At 38.7% G+C, this 20,963-nt stretch overlaps 1 protein-coding gene across 1 annotated transcript in view; it reads left to right on the top strand.

Annotated features, from left to right (window-relative positions):
- The window catches only part of HDAC9 (histone deacetylase 9), a 343,727-nt gene that overhangs the window by 206,295 nt on the left and 116,469 nt on the right, over positions 1 to 20,963 (top strand). The window contains exons 17-20 of the mRNA XM_026649421.1: positions 10,458 to 10,513; positions 10,756 to 10,843; positions 14,884 to 15,003; positions 15,317 to 15,414. Of these exons, the coding sequence (XP_026505206.1) occupies positions 10,458 to 10,513; positions 10,756 to 10,843; positions 14,884 to 15,003; positions 15,317 to 15,414 (362 nt within the window). The remainder of the gene's footprint in view (positions 1 to 10,457; positions 10,514 to 10,755; positions 10,844 to 14,883; positions 15,004 to 15,316; positions 15,415 to 20,963) is intronic.

Below are 20,963 nucleotides of genomic sequence, written 5' to 3'. Positions count from 1 at the left end.
GAGACACAAAATGCAATTGTTAGGAGCCCTGATGATGAAGTCTGCACCTTAGATGTATTGAATCAGCACATTCCCCAGCCAGCCCTGCTGCATCCACCATTCCTCTCACTGTTCAGCACCACACTGGCTGACTGTAGACCCCTAGTGGCGGGAGGTTGTGAAGACTTGTGGCACTACAATACAATTCCTGGTAAACTTTTCTCAGCTATGGACCCTCAGCTTGGGTGTATGTAAGCAGAGGCCAGTGTCAAACCTAGGTGAATATTGTTACAGGAGTGCTCTGTAGATGAAAGATGTCTATGTAAATAATTAATAGATAAGGTTAACTAGATGGTGCTCAAGAATACGGAACATAGTTCATGGGGGCTTTAGGACCAATAGTAGTTGTGCACTACAAATAACTTCTTGTGTGTAGCTCTTGACATGTGTGAGATCTTATCAGATATGGCCCATGGACTTCATTGGTGAATCAGGCGCTTGGGATGAGATCCTCACCCCTGTCCTGGGCCCTTTAAGACAAGTAAAGGGACCAAACATTCCTGTGGAAGAAGACCTTTGTCCTGCGGAGGGAGCATTCCCTCAGGGCAAGCCCTGGTGTAGTGGGAGGGAAGAGGCATGCTGGGAGTGAGTACAGGGCATTGTGGTGTGAGTGGGGTCACAGTACACTGTGCTACAACCAATAGAACCACCCAGGAATGCTTCCATAATTCAGGGTATGGCTCCCTGGCGATCAGAGGTGTAACTGCAGCACATGTATGCATACCCAGAGTAGCTTTGATCTAGGTAGCTCTAATAAGCATAGTGATGCAGCTGTGGCAGTACAGGTGGCAGTGTAGCCTTGCTGGTACGTACTCAAGCAGCTAGCCCGTGCCACTGCCCATGCTACCATTCTTATTTGAACTAGCTAGATCAAAGCTAACTCCGTTATGGCTATACATACTGCAATCACAACTCCTGATTGCTGTGTAGAGAGAGCCTAAATTATGTCTGGGACTTCACCAGTCCCTGGAGCAGCCCAGCATCAAAAGGGCACACCTTTGCTTTCTTCCTCTGGGTTGTAAGTTCTATGCTGCACCTCTTAGTGGCACAGCACAGAATTTCACCCTTAATACTTAATGTAGCCAATAATTGCTTTCTGTGGTAGTGTTTGGGTCATTGATATTTCCCTAGTGATAAACAAATTGTCATTACTAATACTGGTAACTTTTTAAAACCAGATATTTTATTACTATTATTATTTATGTCAGTGCTTATTCATTATATTAGTAATGCTTTTAAGGCTCTAAAATTAATTTATAAGTAAAAAATAAGTAAATTAATACTATAATTGGTTATGTTTACAGATTGATCAATAATATTATTCTTAAAAAATACCTTTTCGATGCTGCAATATTAGTTTTACTGGATAGTGTCTTGTGAAAATGCAATCTCTTAGTGTCTTTCCCAGTTACGTAAGGTGCCCTGGATTTTTTTGGGTACCTCTTCATACCTTCCCATTGACACAAAAATTAATAGCTGTGAAAAGGGTAAATTCTTGAGCTAATGTAGCTGAAGAAAGGGGATGCCTAATTTGGGTACAAATTCTGCAGTGGTGGGGCCTTTTGTAATTAAGTACTACTCAATGTGAGTAAGATTGCAAAACTGGGCCTTTAGAATCTACAGGAACATTTCTGATATTGTTTTCTGCAGTTTCCAATATCCCTATTAAGTACTACTATAAGTTGGAGTTAATTATTTTAAGCACAATACTCAAAATAAGGATTTCTCTTCATTTTATTTTTTATATCCATTAAGTATGTCAACATTGTCAGTGCAACACTCTATTCTGTGTGAGAAACACATAAGCACCATATATTTTTAATTTGACAAATATGAAACAGAAGAGACCTCTGCAATCAACTGTGAAGAACTGTTGTATTTTGTCTGGTTATTCCCTATTGTTTTAAAAGTTTCCATGGGTTAAGAGGCAATTATGCACAAGGGCACTCAAGAAAAAGGCCAAATCAGTTAAAAGATGACAAGGTCTGATACTATCTTGAACATCCAGTTAAACTGAACCAAAACAAACACAAGCCCCTTCCCATATCTTCAGGTGTGTGGGTGTTGTGTAATTACCCTCTTAGTAGACAGGGATCATTTAACTGAATTAAAACAGTTTGAAATTAATATCCTCAGAAACAAAAAAGGTATCCTTTTGTGGGATGGTGCTTTGCAACATGTCAGCATGCATCAGGAACAAAATTAATTTGCTGTATTCAGTCACTGTTACTGTGCTGTTTCCCAGCTATTTCTGGATAACTGGAATTGAACTTGAAATTGTCATTCCAAACAAGTTTGGATACTGATATTGCTCAAGGCTCAAGTCATACAGGGCCAGATCCTGCTTGCCATGCTCATGGACCTAGCACCATAAAATCAATGATATTATTCATGTGAGTAGGGTAAGCACAATTTGTCCCAAAATATTCTCCTTCTTTCTTACTCTTAAAAAGGAGATATATATATTGTGCATTTTCCCCTTCAATAATGCATTTATTTTTTTTAAATTGCCCATACCCTCAGTTCAGATGCATTGCTAAAATCCAATTTAGGTAAGCATGAAAAAGGTTGGTTCAGACTTTACCATGGGAGAAAGGTATTGAGGTCTGTACATAGCAGAAGACCGCATAGTTATTTACTAGTCAAAAGATAGGCGGAACATGGATTGGAATATGGCTCTGCCTCTGCTTCAAAGCATCTTTATAAAACTCTGTGAAATCAGTCCAAGACAAGCTAAAGAGAAGCACAACAAGAGCTTTACTCCTAATCTCTTAAAAACAATTTAGGGAAAAAAAACTTATTTAAAAGACGATTCTAGGAACATAGGGACTGATTCAAACTTCATTGGAGACCACCTATTCAGTGGGTTTTGGATTAGACCCATATGCTTGAATATGGTGTTGGTCTCTGAACCACTGTCTCACCTCAGTCTATAAAGTAGACTGCCAGACAAGATTAAGTGCATGAGATGCAAAAAATGTGCCAAACAGTTTGTCAGATATCTTTGGAAGCACTGAACATGGGTACCAGCTGATTTGCAGATAGAATGGGATGTTGTAATGTTCATATTGTTTCAATCATCATGAAAGAGTTTAATTAGTTGTGTTACCTGAAAGAGTGTTGGTGTCCATAATAGATACTGGGGAAAATGTTTTAGTTTTTTCTTCTCATCTTCGTAATATGACAAGTTATACCATTTGGGTACATAGAACTATACTATTTCTGCTTGTTATATCACATAAAATGACTGAGGCATGTTAGTAACATGACAAATTAACTTAATCTGTACTAATATTCCTAATGTGTTACATATGCAGTTATAGAGTATGTTATATATTGATTATTTAAGGAACTGCTCCATGGTTCATGCTTTACTTTAGCAGGTATTCGTATGATACTCTCTTACTGATAAGTAGTTCTATAAGGCAACTTCAGATGTCATAGCAAAGGGGGAAATGAAGAACAATGCCCAAATACATCCCTGTTGAACTACACTGAAGTGAGTAAGAAATGTTAAGGTATGAAGCATGAAAGAAAATGAGCCAGATTCTACCCTGCAGATGCAATTTTCACCTTCTCCTGGGATAGCTGTTCCAGAGGGTGCATTCCCTACTGGAGCAGGAAGATGGTGATACCACTGCTACTCTGCCCAAGGAGTTCCACTAGGGAATGGCAGTTTTAAAATCCAGTCACAGCTCCACTGTAACAGAGGCTTTTCAGCAGAGAGACTGATTTAGTTAAGTCCCTAGTAAACCTGGCTCTGCCTGCTCCTGTGGCCGTGGCCCCACTCACATTTGGGATTCTGCTGGCCAGCTCTGTGGGAGTGCAACAGCACAAGCCACTTATTTGAGATGGACTTACTGCCACCAGCTCTCATCTTCCTAATGAATGAATTAATGTCCATGGCAGGAGAGATTTTCAAAGGCACAAAGGGCAGTTTGGTGCCCAATTCCCACTGACACTCAGGATTAGGTGCTTAACTGTCATTTGTACCTTTGAAAAATCTCTCCCTGTGCCTATTGCAACAGCATCTATGCACACTGAGTTAAAAAAAGAAAAGAAAAAAGACAAGAACAGAGTAAATTGCTATCATCATAATTGCTTTGTTGGTAGTTATTGTTATATTGTTTGTATTGTTTTAATAAAAGCTGGCAACTATAATTGCCTAGTATGGCTTTTTAAATAAACACCATTTCCTTTATGCACTCTACTTTTAGTCTCTTAAAAAATGCATTCAAAAACATTTTCTCCTAGTAATTATGGCTATGTTCATAGCGAAATGATTGCTATTATTTTATACAGCAATACAACTTGAATTATTCACTTGAACTTCACAGCAACTGTCCTCCTCTTCCTATTGTTTGTTTTATTTTTCACTAGGGTGGTTAATATACATGGCTAGACAGGGCAACACAGGTACAGCCATCTTAGACTACAAGTCCCACGTTTCCAGTTTCCTCCAGTGCTGTCATCTTTACAGAATCCTCACGGAGGCAGACAAGCAGCTGTGCATTGCTCTTTGTTTCCATCATACAGTTACGTGTTTAATGGCGATTTCTTGTGTTTCTGGCCTCTGCTGGCTTCTTTTGTGAGAAATAATGGCATTCCCACACGTTTGTTATTGTTTCCTTGGCAAATCTACATGCTGCTTGTAATGCTCTGTTAATATCATGAGTTCTTGTACTCAGCATTCTTAGACCCCCAAGGGCCAGATGTTAGCTCCTGCTCTGGCAAATAGCCTTTAAAGCTACCCTAAACAAACATCTGAAGATTCCCCCACCTCTTACACTCATGTTCCCTCCACCATGATGTATGGCATGTCTTGGGGTCATGCTGAAGCAGGATGATTGGAACACAGTGATTCTCATCCAGGATAATAGTTTCAAAGGGACTATTACAAGCTGGTGGGATTTAGAGCAGCCCTGTGGCTACTCCATGTTATGCCAGGGAGCTGACAGTGTCAGAGACTGGAGGAGCACAAAGGTGGCTTAAGGCCACCTTTGCCTCTTCCCATCGGCTAGCTGAATGGAGCTCCTGCACAGCTGCAAATCTGGCTACAAAATTATTTTTTTTTAAATCACATAGGCCAATTATATTAAAAGTAAAGGTATTTAAAGTGTGCTACTATATAGGATTTTATTTATGAAAGCATGGTGAACTTGTCATCTACTCAACTAGTGCAGTCTAAACAGAGAAATGTAGTAGTGTCTTATGTCAATATTGGCCTGATCCAGAAGCCTTGTGCACCTAATTACTATGTAAAAATCCAGAAGATTTGTTAAAACGGAACTAAATCCCTCCCATTAAAGTCAAAGGGATGTTTGGATGACCAAGAATGGCACTTTGAATATTACTATTGTTAAGCATTAGGTTCCAGCTTCACACTGTTTTACCTATTTACACAGTCAAAATAAAAGACAACGAAGGCTAAATTTTCAAAATTAGGCAGCTAAGCTGTGTCTGCAAAAAAAATAGGGCTAGATTTTTCACACAAGTTGTCCCATTGGGATGCAGCGGCATGTATGACACTGCAAATGACTGGAACCCTTTCCAAGGAGCATTTATTTGTCCTGTAGGGTGAAGTCATGTGAAACTAACTTGTAAAGATCCGAAAGGTACTTTCAGTCAATGCACAAGTGGGCTTATAAATATCATACAGTACCAGTTTTGTACTGAATTTGAGGATAGCAAAAGAGGATCAGATGTCTTTTTTCCAAAGGAACCCCTGCTTCTTGCCATAATAAATATATTTTACAAATGCTATACAGTTTTTGTAACAAGACATAATATGCTAAATACCATTCATTTTAATACAAAAGTTATATTTATCAATTAGCTAGTCAAAGTTGGCTGGCAGTGGTTTCAACTGCTGAGTCAATTTTACCCTCTCAGGGCCTGACTGCAAGTTATCAATCATCTTAAACTCTCTTTGAAGCCAGTGAGAGTTAATGGTGCCCAGCACCTCTAGAAGTCATTCAGCACTTTGTAGGAATGTGTCCATAAACACATGAATCATTGAGTATGGGTACAGGATATTTGAGAAGAACATTAGTAACCATGATCTTGTTCTCACACATTGCTGTGAATGGACAAATTCACATTGTGGCAAAATGCTTCTTAGGCCTATATTACCTCATTATGCTGTGGATCCACCATAGAAGATCAGTGCAGACAGCCAGTACATAAACAGCAGAGAACCCAATAATGTGATGGAAACTATCCTTGACTGCCCATTTCAGCAGAAACAGGATGGATGTCCGATTGTGCTGTTGCAAAGCATCAAGGAATTAAGTAAAACACTGAGGAAAAGAATGCTAGCATATATGACTGATCTCCCAGCTACTCTTTGGAAAGTAGGCATCCAGCCACATGTATAGCATTGAGAGGGAGCAAAATACTTATGTTAGTACAGGAAGGGAATGAATTCTCCTTGTTTTTCTCTCCAGTAGCTCGGAGACAGGATCACATAGATCTAAAATGCATCTTTTCTGTGAATTGAAAGTTTGAATATACGACTCCTCTGTCATTCCCAGTTCGAGCAGATGTAGACTTTATACCAGGGGGACATATATCCCTGAGGGTACGCAGAGGTCTTCCAGGGGGTATGTCAACTCATTGAGATATCTGCCTAGTTTTACAACAGGCTTCATAAAAAGCACTAACAAAGTCAGTACAAACTAAAATTTCATACAGACAATGACTTGTTTAAACTGCTCTGTATACTATACACTGAAATGTGAGTACAATATTTATATTCTAATTTATTTTATAATTACATGGTAAAAATGAGAACGTAAGCAATTTTTCAGTAATAGTGTGCTGTGATACTTTTGTATTTTGTGTCTGATTTTGTAAGCAAGTAGTTTTTAAGTGAGATGAAACTTGGGGTATGCAAAACAAATCAGACTCCTGAGAGGGGTACAGTTGTCTGGAAAGGTTGAGAGCCATGGCTTTAATACCATCTTAGTTGCAGCTCTACTCCTTATCTTTAGGTTTAACCAGAGAACTAAGTATATAATGCTACAGATGTGAATCTTTCCTTTAATGTGCGTTTATGTCAGTCAGTTTACATGTAATGGTTCCTGTATCCTAGTATAAATAAATAAATAAAATGTTTTGAATGTATGTGTTCACTTCATTTTCAACATATTGTTCTTCGTTAGTCTATCTCTACACTGTATTTTTGCATTTCTTCTAACCCTCAGCCAGAGCTGTTCAGAGCTTACAGTTTGGTATTTAAATATTGCCTAAATAAATTAGTTGACATTCAGTTGTACTAATACAGAGTATGTTCGTGCAAAGCTTGAAGCTAAAGGATGTGTGAAGGGAGTTCTATCAGTTGCATGAATGTTGTTTTTTAATACTGTGTGTTAGCTGATAATCAGTGTTCAGTGTTGCTCAATATGGATTAGATTAAATTAACTGCTTGATCGCCAGCATAGGGTTTTTTCCTATGAAAAATATTTCCCCAAATGCCTGTTGTAATGCACTGAATTTCACTGTAATTTACGGATATATAATGTAGTCCCCAGAGGGGTCACATAGATATTTTGGATGCTCCTAGGGGACTGACAGGGTTAACTACCCCAAGATGTCCGAAATTAGCCACTGGTAAGGAAACTAGATCTCCAAACAGATCATTCTAACAATTCCCCTTGCCTTTGTGGATTGCTACAGTAAAGAAACAGAAGAGAGGAGTGTACAATGTATCTGTCATGCTGTCAAAAACAGGAAAGTGTCCCATTTTCTCCCCTTTAGATACCCCCATGATGTACTCTGAGAGATAATCATCTTAATTATATCGATCTTTTGGGAATGCTGATAGGGTTAGATAATAATGAGCTGTGAACTGAGCAGGGGCAGCTATAATTCTTGCACTGTTATTTCCAAATTGTTTTCTAGTATTGAAAGAGCAAAATACACATGTCATAATTTGATGAATGGTGCTTCCTTGACTATGTGTTCTCTTGGTTCTCTACCTACATGTACTTGAATGTATATATTATTTAGATTTTCACAAATGGTAGGGGGGAGAAACACATCCCAGAATTTGTCTGAATGAGAATGAAATTTGGTACACTCGCCTGTGAAACATATTTTGTGAAAAAAGAGGCCACAAAAAGCCTATGTGGGCAGAGTACCAAGATTTTAGCTAGCAGTATAAATGTGGTTTGACAGCTATAGGCTAAATGCAGCCCATCCTCCTTCTGATTCACTGTACTCTATATTAAGTACAATCAGCAGACTAATGACTTTAAAGTTAAACATCCAGTGCTGTTCAGTATTGCCAACCCTAAGCATTCAAAAATCATGAGTCAGATCCCCACAATCCATTAAATTGGCTTTAAAATGATGAGATTTTTTAAAAATAGTAAATTTGGGGTACTTTTAATTTGCCATCTGGCCTTTGAGCCTTTAAAGGTCACATTTTCGAGTTTTTCTCAGCAACTATGAGGGCTAGAAACTTTTTTTTTTTTAAATCATCTGATTCCAAGATCTGAGGCTTTATGAAAAACAACAAACCCGGTAAGCATAGGCAATCCTGGATATTCCTCTCTAATGGCTTTGTAATTGCCTTGGTTTTTGGTTTTCATTGCTGGTGAATTCAATCTACAGGCAATTTCTGTTCAATTGCCAAGGGAGATATAGCTAAGAACTGACACACATATTTGATGTGTGTGTCTCTTTTTGATAAAGTATGAACATTTATATGCAAATGAGGGGTATGACATTGAGCGATGCTGCCGAGTGCCCTGAAGTCTCTAAATAAGAGGATCAGTGGAATTGATCAGTATATTGCAGGACTACTCCCTTTGCAGCTGCCTTGGGTTCCCTTTAGACTGATAACACAATAGTCTAGACTCTAGAAAATATTGTAATTGGCTTCTTGAATTATGTTTAACAGTAGGTTATATTAGATGCTGTTGTAGGATTGCTTGGCTGCTAAATTAGCCTTCAGTAAGGCAACTGCTATTTATATGTTCAATGGCACTTTTGTCTAGGAAAATGGATCTCACATACATCAGTGTAACGCCCTTGATTTACTTGTAGGTACTCATTATTTACGCCTGTGGAAGTGAAAGGACAATCAGGTCCATCGATTGTCATAGTTGTTTTCCTGGATAAGGACTGCAGCTCTGCAGCCTAACTATCCTCTGTAGTTCGAATTAGAATAATTTATCAATAAAAGGCATATGTATTCAACAGTACTCTACAGTGTTTTCTTAAAATGTAGTCTACAGTATTTTCTTAAAATCCATTGCTGCATTTTGTATGAGGGATTTGAGGCACTCCTTGTTGACTACTTAAAATAGAGGTTTGGCTGCCAGAATTATGCATTGATTAGAACGTCATTTTTTTTAATCTCCATTGGCTATGGTTATAAAGCAATAGTTGAACACACGAGTCCAATTCTGCTCCCAGTTACATCTGTGTAAACCAAGAGTAAATCTGCTGAAGTAATGGAGTTACTCCTGATTCACACTGGTATAACAGGGAGTGGAATTTGGCCCAGGTTTTGATTAACAGTTTTTTCCTTATGATAGCAAATTATTTTCATGACTGTCCAGCCTACATTTTTGAACAGCAGCCGTCTTGCAAGGATTTATAGATCTTTCCTTTGCTTCATGTAGGGGGGACTTCATTTTTTTTACATGATGCATTGCAGTGAATCTGTAGGTTAAGGAATTCCTTGATCATCACTACTTCTGATAGCTGCTGTGTATGAAAATGTTCTATAAAACTCCAGAATGTGTGTTAGAAATTGACGGAGGGAATTCAATAAAGTTGCAAGCTTTGGCAGGCCTCCAAGCTTAATTTATAGACTGGAGAAAAATGAGATTTCCATTGTCCTCCTTTTCTACTCTTAGGAATTGCCTTTTTTGTGTGCGAGTGTAAATTTATCATTTAGTTTACACAGAAGGTAGAGCCAACATTTCCAAACCACTGTATGTAAATATCAAGGCTTTTTTCCTTTCTACTGTTTTATAGTCTGAAGCGGATCGACAGGGAGCAATTTAATTTGGATCAAATGTTCATCGGGGTGGATCAGTGATACTTTCTCTCTACCAGCTATGGATTCTGGACTTAAATGAATAAATCAGTTATGCTTGTGTCGTACAGAACAATAGCTATTGTGTATATTTGCCAGCGAGGTGCTGTATGGCTCCAAAATATCTTATTCTTATCCTGGCTATATTAGAGCCTGTCTCTTTGCTTCTCTTTAAGTCATGATCTATATGCAGCTGTGATCACATATATTGTTTCTGCTAATTCTATGAAAGGGCAATGGGGGCAGCAAAACGTGCTCAAGAGCCTCTGGTAGATTCCAATTCTGTTTGCCTGCTGTGCTGTGTTACACAGAAAAACCAGCTTTTTAAAAAAAATCTGATAATTGAAAACCTATCTTGTTCTTACAGAATGGTTTTGCTGTTGTAAGGCCCCCAGGCCATCATGCTGAAGAATCAACAGCCATGTAAGTACCAGGGAATATTGCCCATCTTGGAGCACTAGGGTTACTGGCAATCACCTGCACTGTGTATGTCTCTGAAGAACTCTAATTGTTAGCAGATGACTGAAAAGGCTTTCTAGGTACTCCCAGAAGCAGATTTATGGCTTCAGAGATCTTATAGCATTTTTTTAAATGCCCTGAACATTATTTATAACTGTTTTCCTGACTGATTTGCTTTCTTATTTCTGTTCTTCTCTATTCCACAGGGGGTTCTGCTTTTTTAATTCGGTTGCAATTACTGCCAAATACTTGAGAGACAAGCTAAATATAGGCAAGATATTGATTGTAGATCTGGTATGTATTCTTGGCAAGCATCACACTTTCAGTGCATCTAGATAAAAGATAATGAATTTATATTTGTACGTCAGGCTTTCCTGCTTTTAATACTTACAAGAAATAAAGGCATGTATTTCCTTTGCATTTGGGAACTCATTAAAGCCAGGATGGCAGTACTGAAACTATAAACATCTATGTTTCACTTTAATGGTGTTAACTGCAATTTAATGAGAAGAAGGCACAGATCAGGGCAACATTTATGGTCCTTAAATGAATTGATACTTCCACTGTTAAAATAACCCAACAGAACCCAAGTTTACTTTTCCCTACAGAATACAGACTTTAAATAGTCTGATATGCTTTAAAGAATGCTGTTGCTTTGGTAACCAAATTGGCCACTTCCCCCATCTGCTTGTTGAGTAACATTGATATTATTAAAACAAATCAACAAGTCATTCTCTCTGAAAAGTTTTCAAATCATATATGCCAGCTTTGGATGATTCCCTGCAGGAGAGCAAAATGATTAAAAGACAATTTCATTGGATTAATCTAGTATTTTAATAGAATGCATTCTTACACAATAGAGTTCTAATTTGTTTAACTGATGGTTTATTTAAATACAGATGACATTTGGCATGTTGTCTATATTATTTTCATGAATAATGAATTGGAGCTTTGCTTCATACTTAAAGGATCAGCCCAATACACAGCCCAAAGAAAGCTGAATGTTGATTTATGAGCACCATTTTTGTTTTGCCTACAGTTCATGAGGAGGTGTAATAGGTTGTCTGACAAAGCATAGACAGGAAATGAACCCTGGCATCAAAACCTAACCTGTTACATCTGCACTTAATTAATTTTTGCAGGTGATAAAAGATTTAAAGACAAAATATGTTAAAGGTTTTTTGAAGTGCATGGCTTAATAGTCTAAATCTTGTTCATATCTGCACTCATAATTAAATCTTATTGTGAAGTCATGGCCTTGCCATCTAGCACTTTTGTTCAGTTAAGTGTTCATACTAGTAGTTAAGGAAAAAGAGAGGGGGGAGGGGAGAGTGTGAGCAAGAGAAATAGCAAATGAAGAAATATATGACTAAAATAAATATAAAAGTAATATTGATATTCTTGGAATAGTTTTCAAATATTTATCAGACGTTTTACCCTACGGTTTAGGAATGCACTTATGGAGAGAAAGAATAGCGTAAACATATTTCTGCAGAAACTCATCAGGATTTGTGAACAAATTCACTTCCACTGTGGTTTGTGTCCATTTGCTCACTGGGGTTATTCAGGTGATTAGGATTTACTAGCATGAAGTAAATTTTAAATTTATAAACTCCTAGCAAACCTATGCAAAGTTTAGATTCTGTGGATGTTTGCAGTGGAGATCTGCTTATAAGTGATACAGTCATCCAGTCCGGGAAGAGAATTATAAACATGAGGCCTATTTGATCAGTCTCCACTAAGAAACCCAGCTTGAATTTTGAATAGCAAGTAACGCTCAGCTCCACTCTGGATCTCCTCCACAAACATGTTGAGCTGAGATGGTACGGAGGGCTGGCACAGATGACTTCACCCCTGGAACAGTCACAGTCTGGTCTCTGATTTCCTCGAGGGTCAATGCAACGACGTGTTGCCCCTTCTATGAACATAGAGGCAAAGCCACAATCCAAATGTAACTAATTACCTATGAGAGCTCTAATGTCCATTCAGAGCAAAGGAGAATTGGCCTTAATGGTCTCACCTGAAAGGTAACATAGAATCACAGATATTAGGGGTGTGAAAAATCAACATCCTTGAAAAATGTTACTATGCTGACCTAATCCGCAGTATAGACAGTGCTATGTCTATGTAAAAATTCTTCCATCAACTTAGCTACCACCTCTTGGGGAGATGAATTAACTACAGCAATGGGAGAATCCCTCCGTCGATGCAGTGAGTGTCTATACTTACAGCAGTACAGTTGCAGCGCTGCAGCTGTGCCGCTGTAGCATTTCAAGTGTAGATGTACCCTGAGATTTCTAATTGACCTTCAGGGTTATATGTTTATAGTGGCTAGCAGAATGGGGCCCCAATCTGACTGAGACCTGTAGGTGCTACTGCAATAAAAATGTTAATAATAATAATAATAATAATAGTAATTAATAATATTCAGTCCAGTGCATTCCTTAATGTTCAGAATTGTTTTTGTATATATAATTTTAACTTCTCTGTTTTTCATTTTGAAATTTTCCTCTTCTTTTTACATCTACACGACAGAAAAAACACTTCACTTTCTGCTTTCCTTTTTTCATTCCTTCCGATGAATAAATCTCAATTTTTGGATTGATCCATAGTTTCTGAATAAGTCCTACATTTCATCCAAGAAAGGCAGGCTCATAACCGAGCCCATACTCAAAACATATAACTGATTAATAGTAGAATACACTATCCTCACCATTCAGGTATCTTTGTCTACTCAATGACATTTCTGGACTATTTTCATTGGCAAAATTTAAGTTTACAATTGAAAATTATTTTTGCAGTATAGAAGATCAAGAAGCATATAAAAGGCCCAAGTGTCTATTTTAATTCCTATAATTTAAAAATTGTCAGAGCAAGAACATATTAAAAAAATCAAAACCCACAACAGTAGAAGCCAACTTAAGAGTGGAGAGCACAGGCCTTTATAAAATTTATTTTTATGCTCCTTTAATTTGTATCTGGTGCCTAGAGATCACAGTGAATAGATGAATGATGAACAGATGGCAATTTTGTTGAATTTTTGAATAAAATATTTTTTGAAGACTATATATCAGCCCAGACCCAAGGACACTTGTTTGTAATGAAAATGCAGTCAAGGCATTAGGGTTGCTTTTCAAAATATTTTGTTTACTCTCCTTGCGGAATAGCTTCTTGAAATCTATATTTTTACTCAGATGGAGTAAAGAAGCAGAATCAACATCTAAAATCTTTCAGCCTCTTATAAGCTTCAATGTGGAAGTTTAAAAAAAAAAAAAAAAAAAAAACTTCAGTTTTCCTCCACCACAGTGCACCTGGGTTTTCCCTTTTCACTTATAAAACCCCGTATGTATCTAACCATATATTGTACAATGATACAACTGTGAAGAAACAAAACATAAATTTGAAAAGTTTAAACCATTATCCATTATCATATGCTCATTCTCTAAATATTTTTAAAATATTTTATTTAAAGAAAGAGATTTCCTGTGCACTGGTGTCTGGGCTGTTATATTATGTTTGAAATATGCAAATTGGCTATGGTCATTCCCCGGTTGTGGAAGGCACCATACTATCGGCTCTTCTCTGCCAGATGATTTAGTAGCTAATGAGATCATACTGCTATGCCTTTGACTGTTGCCGTCATGATTTTGCAAAAATGAAGTATGAAGTCCTTCTGCATCTGGCATCTTTTGATGTGGATCTAACTGCTGAGGGACTGCTAACTGAACTGAATGTTTCAAGAGAGCCAATTTACTCAGCTGGTCGCAAAGCCTTTGACCTCAGTAGTGGAACTTGGCAAATCAATGAACACACTTATGGTTAGTGTTCTGTCAAGAATTGCGAAAATGCTCTGTAAACCGTAGATCCTTCTGCAAAATACTAGTTTGTAGTTTAAACATTAGTCTTTCTTCAGAGGCCAGTGAGGCTAGTTAATTAAGCCTGAGGGGTTATGAACTGTTGGCAGTTAATAAGTCATAAAATTCCTCCATAAAACAGGATGCTAGATTCCATCACTGAGGCAAGGAGTACAAAGAGCCGGTGTATAAATATCTAATTGTACAAAAGGACTGGGATTTCTCAATGACTGCTCATCTGGAGTCTCCAGGGCACGCTCACTGTGGTTTCCTGATTTTTAGAAGCCAGTTTAAAAAATGAGTGCATTAAAGAGTAATTTGCCTGAAAGTTCAGGAAGTATAGGGGTGGTGGAGGGAGTGGGAAAGAAAAAAGAGGAGGGAGGGGAAGAGACACAGAGAGAGAGAGAGAGAGAGAGAACTTATCTCTACTCACCGAGTTGGACATTATTGCATTTGTCATCTATTTAATTTCCCCTTTAGGATGTTCACCATGGCAATGGTACACAGCAGGCTTTTTATGCTGACCCCAGCATCCTGTATATTTCCCTCCATCGCTATGATGAAGGCAACTTCTTCCCTGGCAGTGGAGCCCCAAATGAGGTTAGGTTTATTTCTTTAGAGACCCATTTTTATTTGCATCTTTCAGGTAATTGCTTTGCATGATTACCCCTAATTTTCTCGTCCTTCGCTGGTGCTTTAAATTACACCAGATTACCAAATTGTCCATAGGGACTGGAGGACCAGTGGAGAACAAGTGTATAACCCAGAACAGTCCTTGTCAAATAAGACTGGGCTGATTTGACATGGTGTTTGATGTTTGTTTCAAAAGCACACATTTGTATGTTTTCTTATTTTTTTCGTCTCCCCTTTTCCTGCTCCCCTCCTCCTTTGGCACTTTCCCCTGTCTTTTCAGGTTGGAAGAGGCCTTGGCAAAGGATATAATGTAAATATTGCTTGGACAGGTGGCTTGGATCCCCCCATGGGAGATGTAGAGTACCTAACAGCATTCAGGTTGGTACTTGTTTCCTTCTAAAAGTGCCAAAACTGGCAGTAGAGTGAAAGCTCACACAAGTAACAACTATAGTAATCCTGAAAGACGTAAAAAATGACCCAGGGTGGAACTCGCTTAAAATAACTGTTTAAGTAAAATGGCAACAAGACCACTAACTTTTACCTCTGACCTCTGTCAAGACTTGCAATTTGAAAAGTTATATCGAGAATATGCAACTTTATACCTGCACTATATAGCAAATATACTACAAAATATATAAAACTAGACTTTTTATAAAATTAATGATTCTCGGAAACATTATAGGTTATTTAATAAACAATCTATTTACTTGTTCTGGCCATCAGCTCAAAATATACAAGAAAATGTTTGATGATTTAATCAGTCACTGATAAACATCATTATTATATGATAGCAGTAAACCAACTTTACATCTACCTCCTCACATCTACCACTATTAAAGTTAAATGTAAACACTTTTACCCGGCATGAGAAAAATACTTAGTTTTAACCTAATTGTAATTGTATAGAAGTATAGAAAATACCAAGTAAAATATAATATGGGCCAAATTCTTCACTCCTTACTCAGGTAAAACTCCCACTAAAGTTCATAGATTTGGCCAAGAATGGTATCTTCTATGCAATACAATAAGGTATTATTTGCTTTAAAGTAAGTAATCATAATATCATTGAAATATCTCATTCTAAATGGATCACTCTTTCAGCCATGAAGCATTGGCTTTTGATAATCTATTTTCATGGGGCCAGAGGAGAAAGAACCTATTTAAAACATGCCCTACTGTACTCACTTTCAGCAGCCCTACATTTCATGTATCATTTCCTTTCACAGTAAAGCAGAATGCATTTTGTCTTATTGCTGTGGAAGGGCTTTGGTGAACAATAGCCAGTCAAGACTGGGCAAACTGTAACTGCTGGGAAATACCAGGCTTCAATTTGTAATGGCTGCAGTTCAAAAATGGCAGTGAGACCACTAACTTGTACCTCTGACCCTGTCAAGACTTATAATTTGAAATGATATATCTAAAATATATAACTCTAAACCTGTACTGTAAAGCAAATATACCACAAACATATAAAACTTTTTTTTCTGTAACACTCTTGGGTGGTCGTGAAGTGGTATGTACAGTATCCAAGAAGGTTTTGTATTTAGACATCACACAACTGAATTCAAAGCCTAAACCCCAAACATAGAAATAGCTAAGAAAATCACAATCTGTTTTTGTAAAATGGGTTTTAATTTTACTTACATCATTTGCCTTATTTAAAACAGTCTAACCAAACAGCCAGTTATTTCAAGGGACATTATCAAGGTGGTAGGCCCCAAAATTTGACTCCCTTAAAAGTTTAATTTACTCTGTTGCCAAGGTCAGTCTTGTTCTTTGTTTGAGATTTTATAAAAGCCAGGAGATTGGCTGACTCAGGACTAATACTGGGCTACAGTGCTTCTCACTTCTATGTTCCTGGTTCAACTCCAGCCCAAGTTGGTAGTGAGTGAAATTGTTACCATATTATGGCTTAAGTGAAATGAGTTGGTGGTCGTCTCAGCCCTTTTTAATGGGTAGAAGTTTACATCACAGAGACCACCACCATACTTATCATTGACAGCAAAGACAGGAAATTAATGATCCAGCCTAAATCTATTCCCAACAGGTCAAGTTTAAGGCACATTCATGAACACTGTGGAGAAGCTTGTATTGCTCCTGTCCATACTGTGCCAGTATCATGACTAAACAGAGGACTTCAGTCTCCTGGCTGGCAAACCAGTACCTTTCTGGAGCAGTAAATTGAAAGGCAAACTTTAGAAAAAGAAAAATATTATTGTTATTTATTAAAGAATAAATAATTTTAGCAAGTCTGCAACCATACAATAACAACTTGTGCCCAACTTTGATTTAAAAAACCCAGACTTTTATAAATTTAATTTTACTATTATGCCTTCACATAAAAATGTAGGCAGCTTAACTCATTTTAGCTAGCTGTTATGTCAAAATTTGGTATTGCCATTCTAAACAGTGTCCCTTTAAAACCCATAGTTATGTCCAAATAATGTGGATACCACTTCTCATTGTTCTAAAGTTATTATTATTTTATTTTGAAACTCTTTTTGTGAATGTGATGCTAATGAACAGAATGGGATTGTTTGCAATGGATACTGATGTCCTTCATTTATCTAAAAGAGCAGCTGTAGTAGTAAAAGTGACCCTTCAGTACCACACCCATGTGCCTCAAACCCTCCCTCTATAGAATTCCTTTAAGAATAAGAGCATAATTTAGTCTATTTGCCTCAGTAATCTTTGCCTCTCTCTTGAAACTGCCATCATGAATACAATTAGTACTAATTGTGATGATGGTTTAGCATAGTTGTCAATATAGCAAGCTGAATGGAATTTGGAGGGAGGAGCACAGGTTTCAGGAAGGAGGAGTTTGGATGAGGCATCATAAAGGCAGTCTGTGTGCTCTTTGCTCGAATGCTAGCTGCAGTTACAGCATCTCTGTATATAGTTGTCTTAATAAAGAGCCAGTTTAGTTCTTCTTTGAGTGCTTGCTCATGTCCATTCCATGTTAGGTGTGTGCACACCTAAGATGTTTTGCCAGATTGCTGCCAGAGATTTTTCCCTCAGTGGTATTCATTGGGCCAGCTCTGACACCCTCTGGTGCCGCACGCTTATGCACCAGTATAAGGGGCACTGCTGGCCCCACACCCTCTTCCTTTTTATTGCCCGTGACAGTTGCTAGAATGTCTCCTCTTCCTTTGGCAAGGTGATTATCTCTCTGTTTCATAGTTTAGTTTTAGTGTAGATATTGACAATACTTTTAGTGTGTATAGTTGTATCCCCTCCCCTTATTGCTAAGGGGCTCCCTTTGTCTCTAGGCTGGGCAAGACCCTGTCCCCGGGCTTCAAACCTTGTGCCTCCTATGGCAAGCCTATGCTCATGAGCGACCAACACTCGAGTTGTCTGAAGTGTCTGGGAGGATCTCACATGTAAGACCACTGCCAAATTTGTTGGGACTTTAAACCTTGCACAAAGAAGGCCACAGTGATCAGACTTAAGACTATCCTAATGGGAGCGGCTTTTAGACCGGCTTCAGAACTAAGCCCCTCAGATTCAGCACTGAGCACGTCACCCTCAGTGCAAAGTGCTCTTCCACCACTGTGCGCATCCCGGCACTGCTCTCCATTCCTGGTGCCAAGGAAGAAGCACAAAAAGCAGCGCACCAACAGAGGGCGCCCCAAAGAAAGGCAAGCAAGGGGAAGGTGGTGGAGTGTGACTCACGTTGGGCCATTCCTCCATCCCCGGTCCCATGGTGGCACCATCGACTCTGCTGAGAACGTTGAGTCCAATGTACTCCATCTGATTCGAGGAAGCACTTCAGGCCCCAATAGCCACCATACTTCTCAGCTCTGCCTCCAAGACAGGACCCCTATAAGAGAAAAGAGAGAGGTTACAAGTGCAGTCAACCCCTTCCGTCTACCTCAACCTCACAGTCAGGGTCACATAGGTACTCTGGTGGGCCCAAGCAGGCCTTTAGAAGGTGCGCCCCAGGGTTCCTGCTTCAGATCCTGCCTCCCCTTTATTTTTGGACTGACAATCCCACTTCAGCCTAGCATAGTCCTGTATAACATTGAACCACTGGATGCTAAATACTGTGGCGATTTGTTATACCATGCAATTTTTATCCACCCCTCCCTCCCACTCCATTCCCATCACTCTTCATGGACCCTTCTCATGAGCAACTCCTTGCCCAGGAGGTGCAGACCCTCCTATGGATGGGGCTGTAGAGGAGATACCTCAAAACTTGAGAGGGAAGGTGTTTTACTCCATTATTTCCTTCATCCCATCCTGGACCTGCATTGCCTCAACAGATATCTCAGAAACTGATGTTCTGCATGGTCTTCCTGGCCTCCGTCATTCCCTCCCTGGATCCGCCCTTGACTTGAAGGATGCTTACTTTTATATTTCTATCTTCCGAGGCCACAGAAGATTTCTCAGGTTTATTGTAAACCAGACTCATTATCAATTCACTGCTCTTCCCAAATGCCTGTCCCCAGCCCCCCAGGTTTTCACGAAGATATTGTTGCCTGGAATAATGCCTGAAAGACTGGAACAGCTGATAAGGTGTTTGATGAGTGCTGTGACCCAAACAGAATGAGAATGTAGAAAGATACTGATTTTTTTTACCTGAAACCAAGAAGCAGAAGAGGGGATAAATTCTTAGGTTACATCCACATTGGTGACATTAAACATTACCTAATTAAAGACAAGTTCTCAGCTTACAGAAATGATTGTTGAAAGAAACAGAGAAATCCTTAGAGAAATGCCTCCAAATAGCAAGGGCAGCTAAATGCTCAGGGAAAGGATCAAAACAATAACAACCACTAGTGTAGAACAGGTAAACAGAAGCAGTTAAGAGAATGCCAAGTTAAGAGGGTAGTTCACTACAACAAAGCCAAGGACCTCAGGCTGTTACACACTGGTGAGCAGGTCTGAGTCCAACTGTCATATAGTCCAAAAGCAATGGGAAAAGGCAACTATTCAAGCTACAATGGGACTGGTTGTATGAAGTAGCAACAGACTCAGGACATTGATAGAGATGAAACCAAAGTAATGTCGGAGTAGCAGCAGTCAGCTGGCACACCCAGACAGACAGGGCCAAAGCCAGGACCAAGAGGACATAGAAAGAGCATCAGCTTTCAGCTGGTCTGATGTTGACAAATGAAAAAAAAAGAGGTATATGAGCAACACAGAGGACCAAGATGGTGCCACCCAACAGAATGAAGGCAGTGACAGGGTAGAAGCAAATCCCCCTCCAATAGCGATAATACAAACAGCCCTCAGAGCTCTGGCTTCTTCCCAGAATTGCCCTAGGCACATTTTTTGAAGTGTTGGCAACTATGGCGTAGTGTCCATTATTGTTTGATTGACCACTAATTTCACAACAGAGGCCCTTCTAAACAATAATGGCCATAGAAACAGACACCAGCCTTTTTTCCTCTATTAGATTTTTGTTTATAGTCAGGTATTTGGCCTTCAGTGATACTTTCAATGTCATGAGTGTAATGCTTTATGTAGGTATCTGTTCTTAGGAACTCACACCCACAAATGCATATCTCATCTTATATGCTGATCTATCACCAGATGAATCCAATTAATATGTCTTCTTTGTGCTGAACAAGAGTAAATCTCAATCTCTTTCCTCTAAAGCAGCCTAGGAAAATCCTATTAGTATTCACAGAAGAAATGAAAACAAACCACCTTCCACATATAAGAACCCATGAACCCAGTTGCAGATGAGCTAGAAGCCTAGTACAGAGCAGTCACTTTAAAAGTGTGCTGGATGAGTGGCTCCCATGGGAGTGCTATGAACTCTGTGAAAAACCACCATGCTGGCTTGTGGCTGCCATGTTGGTTTCATGCTGTTTTATCACTTCTTTAAACTGACAGATACTCATTTATGTGCAAAACAAAACAAAAACACATTTCAGCATAGATAGAGTTCAGATCACTTCTTTTTTTCAATGCAAACAAAA

This window comes from Terrapene carolina, unplaced genomic scaffold (genome assembly GCF_002925995.2).
Source record: "Terrapene carolina triunguis isolate 2854851 unplaced genomic scaffold, T_m_triunguis-2.0 Scaffold84, whole genome shotgun sequence".
Classification (NCBI taxonomy): domain Eukaryota; kingdom Metazoa; phylum Chordata; order Testudines; family Emydidae; genus Terrapene; species Terrapene triunguis.
Note: the sequence above shows the minus strand (reverse complement) of the source record. Positions and strands in the feature narration are given on the sequence as shown.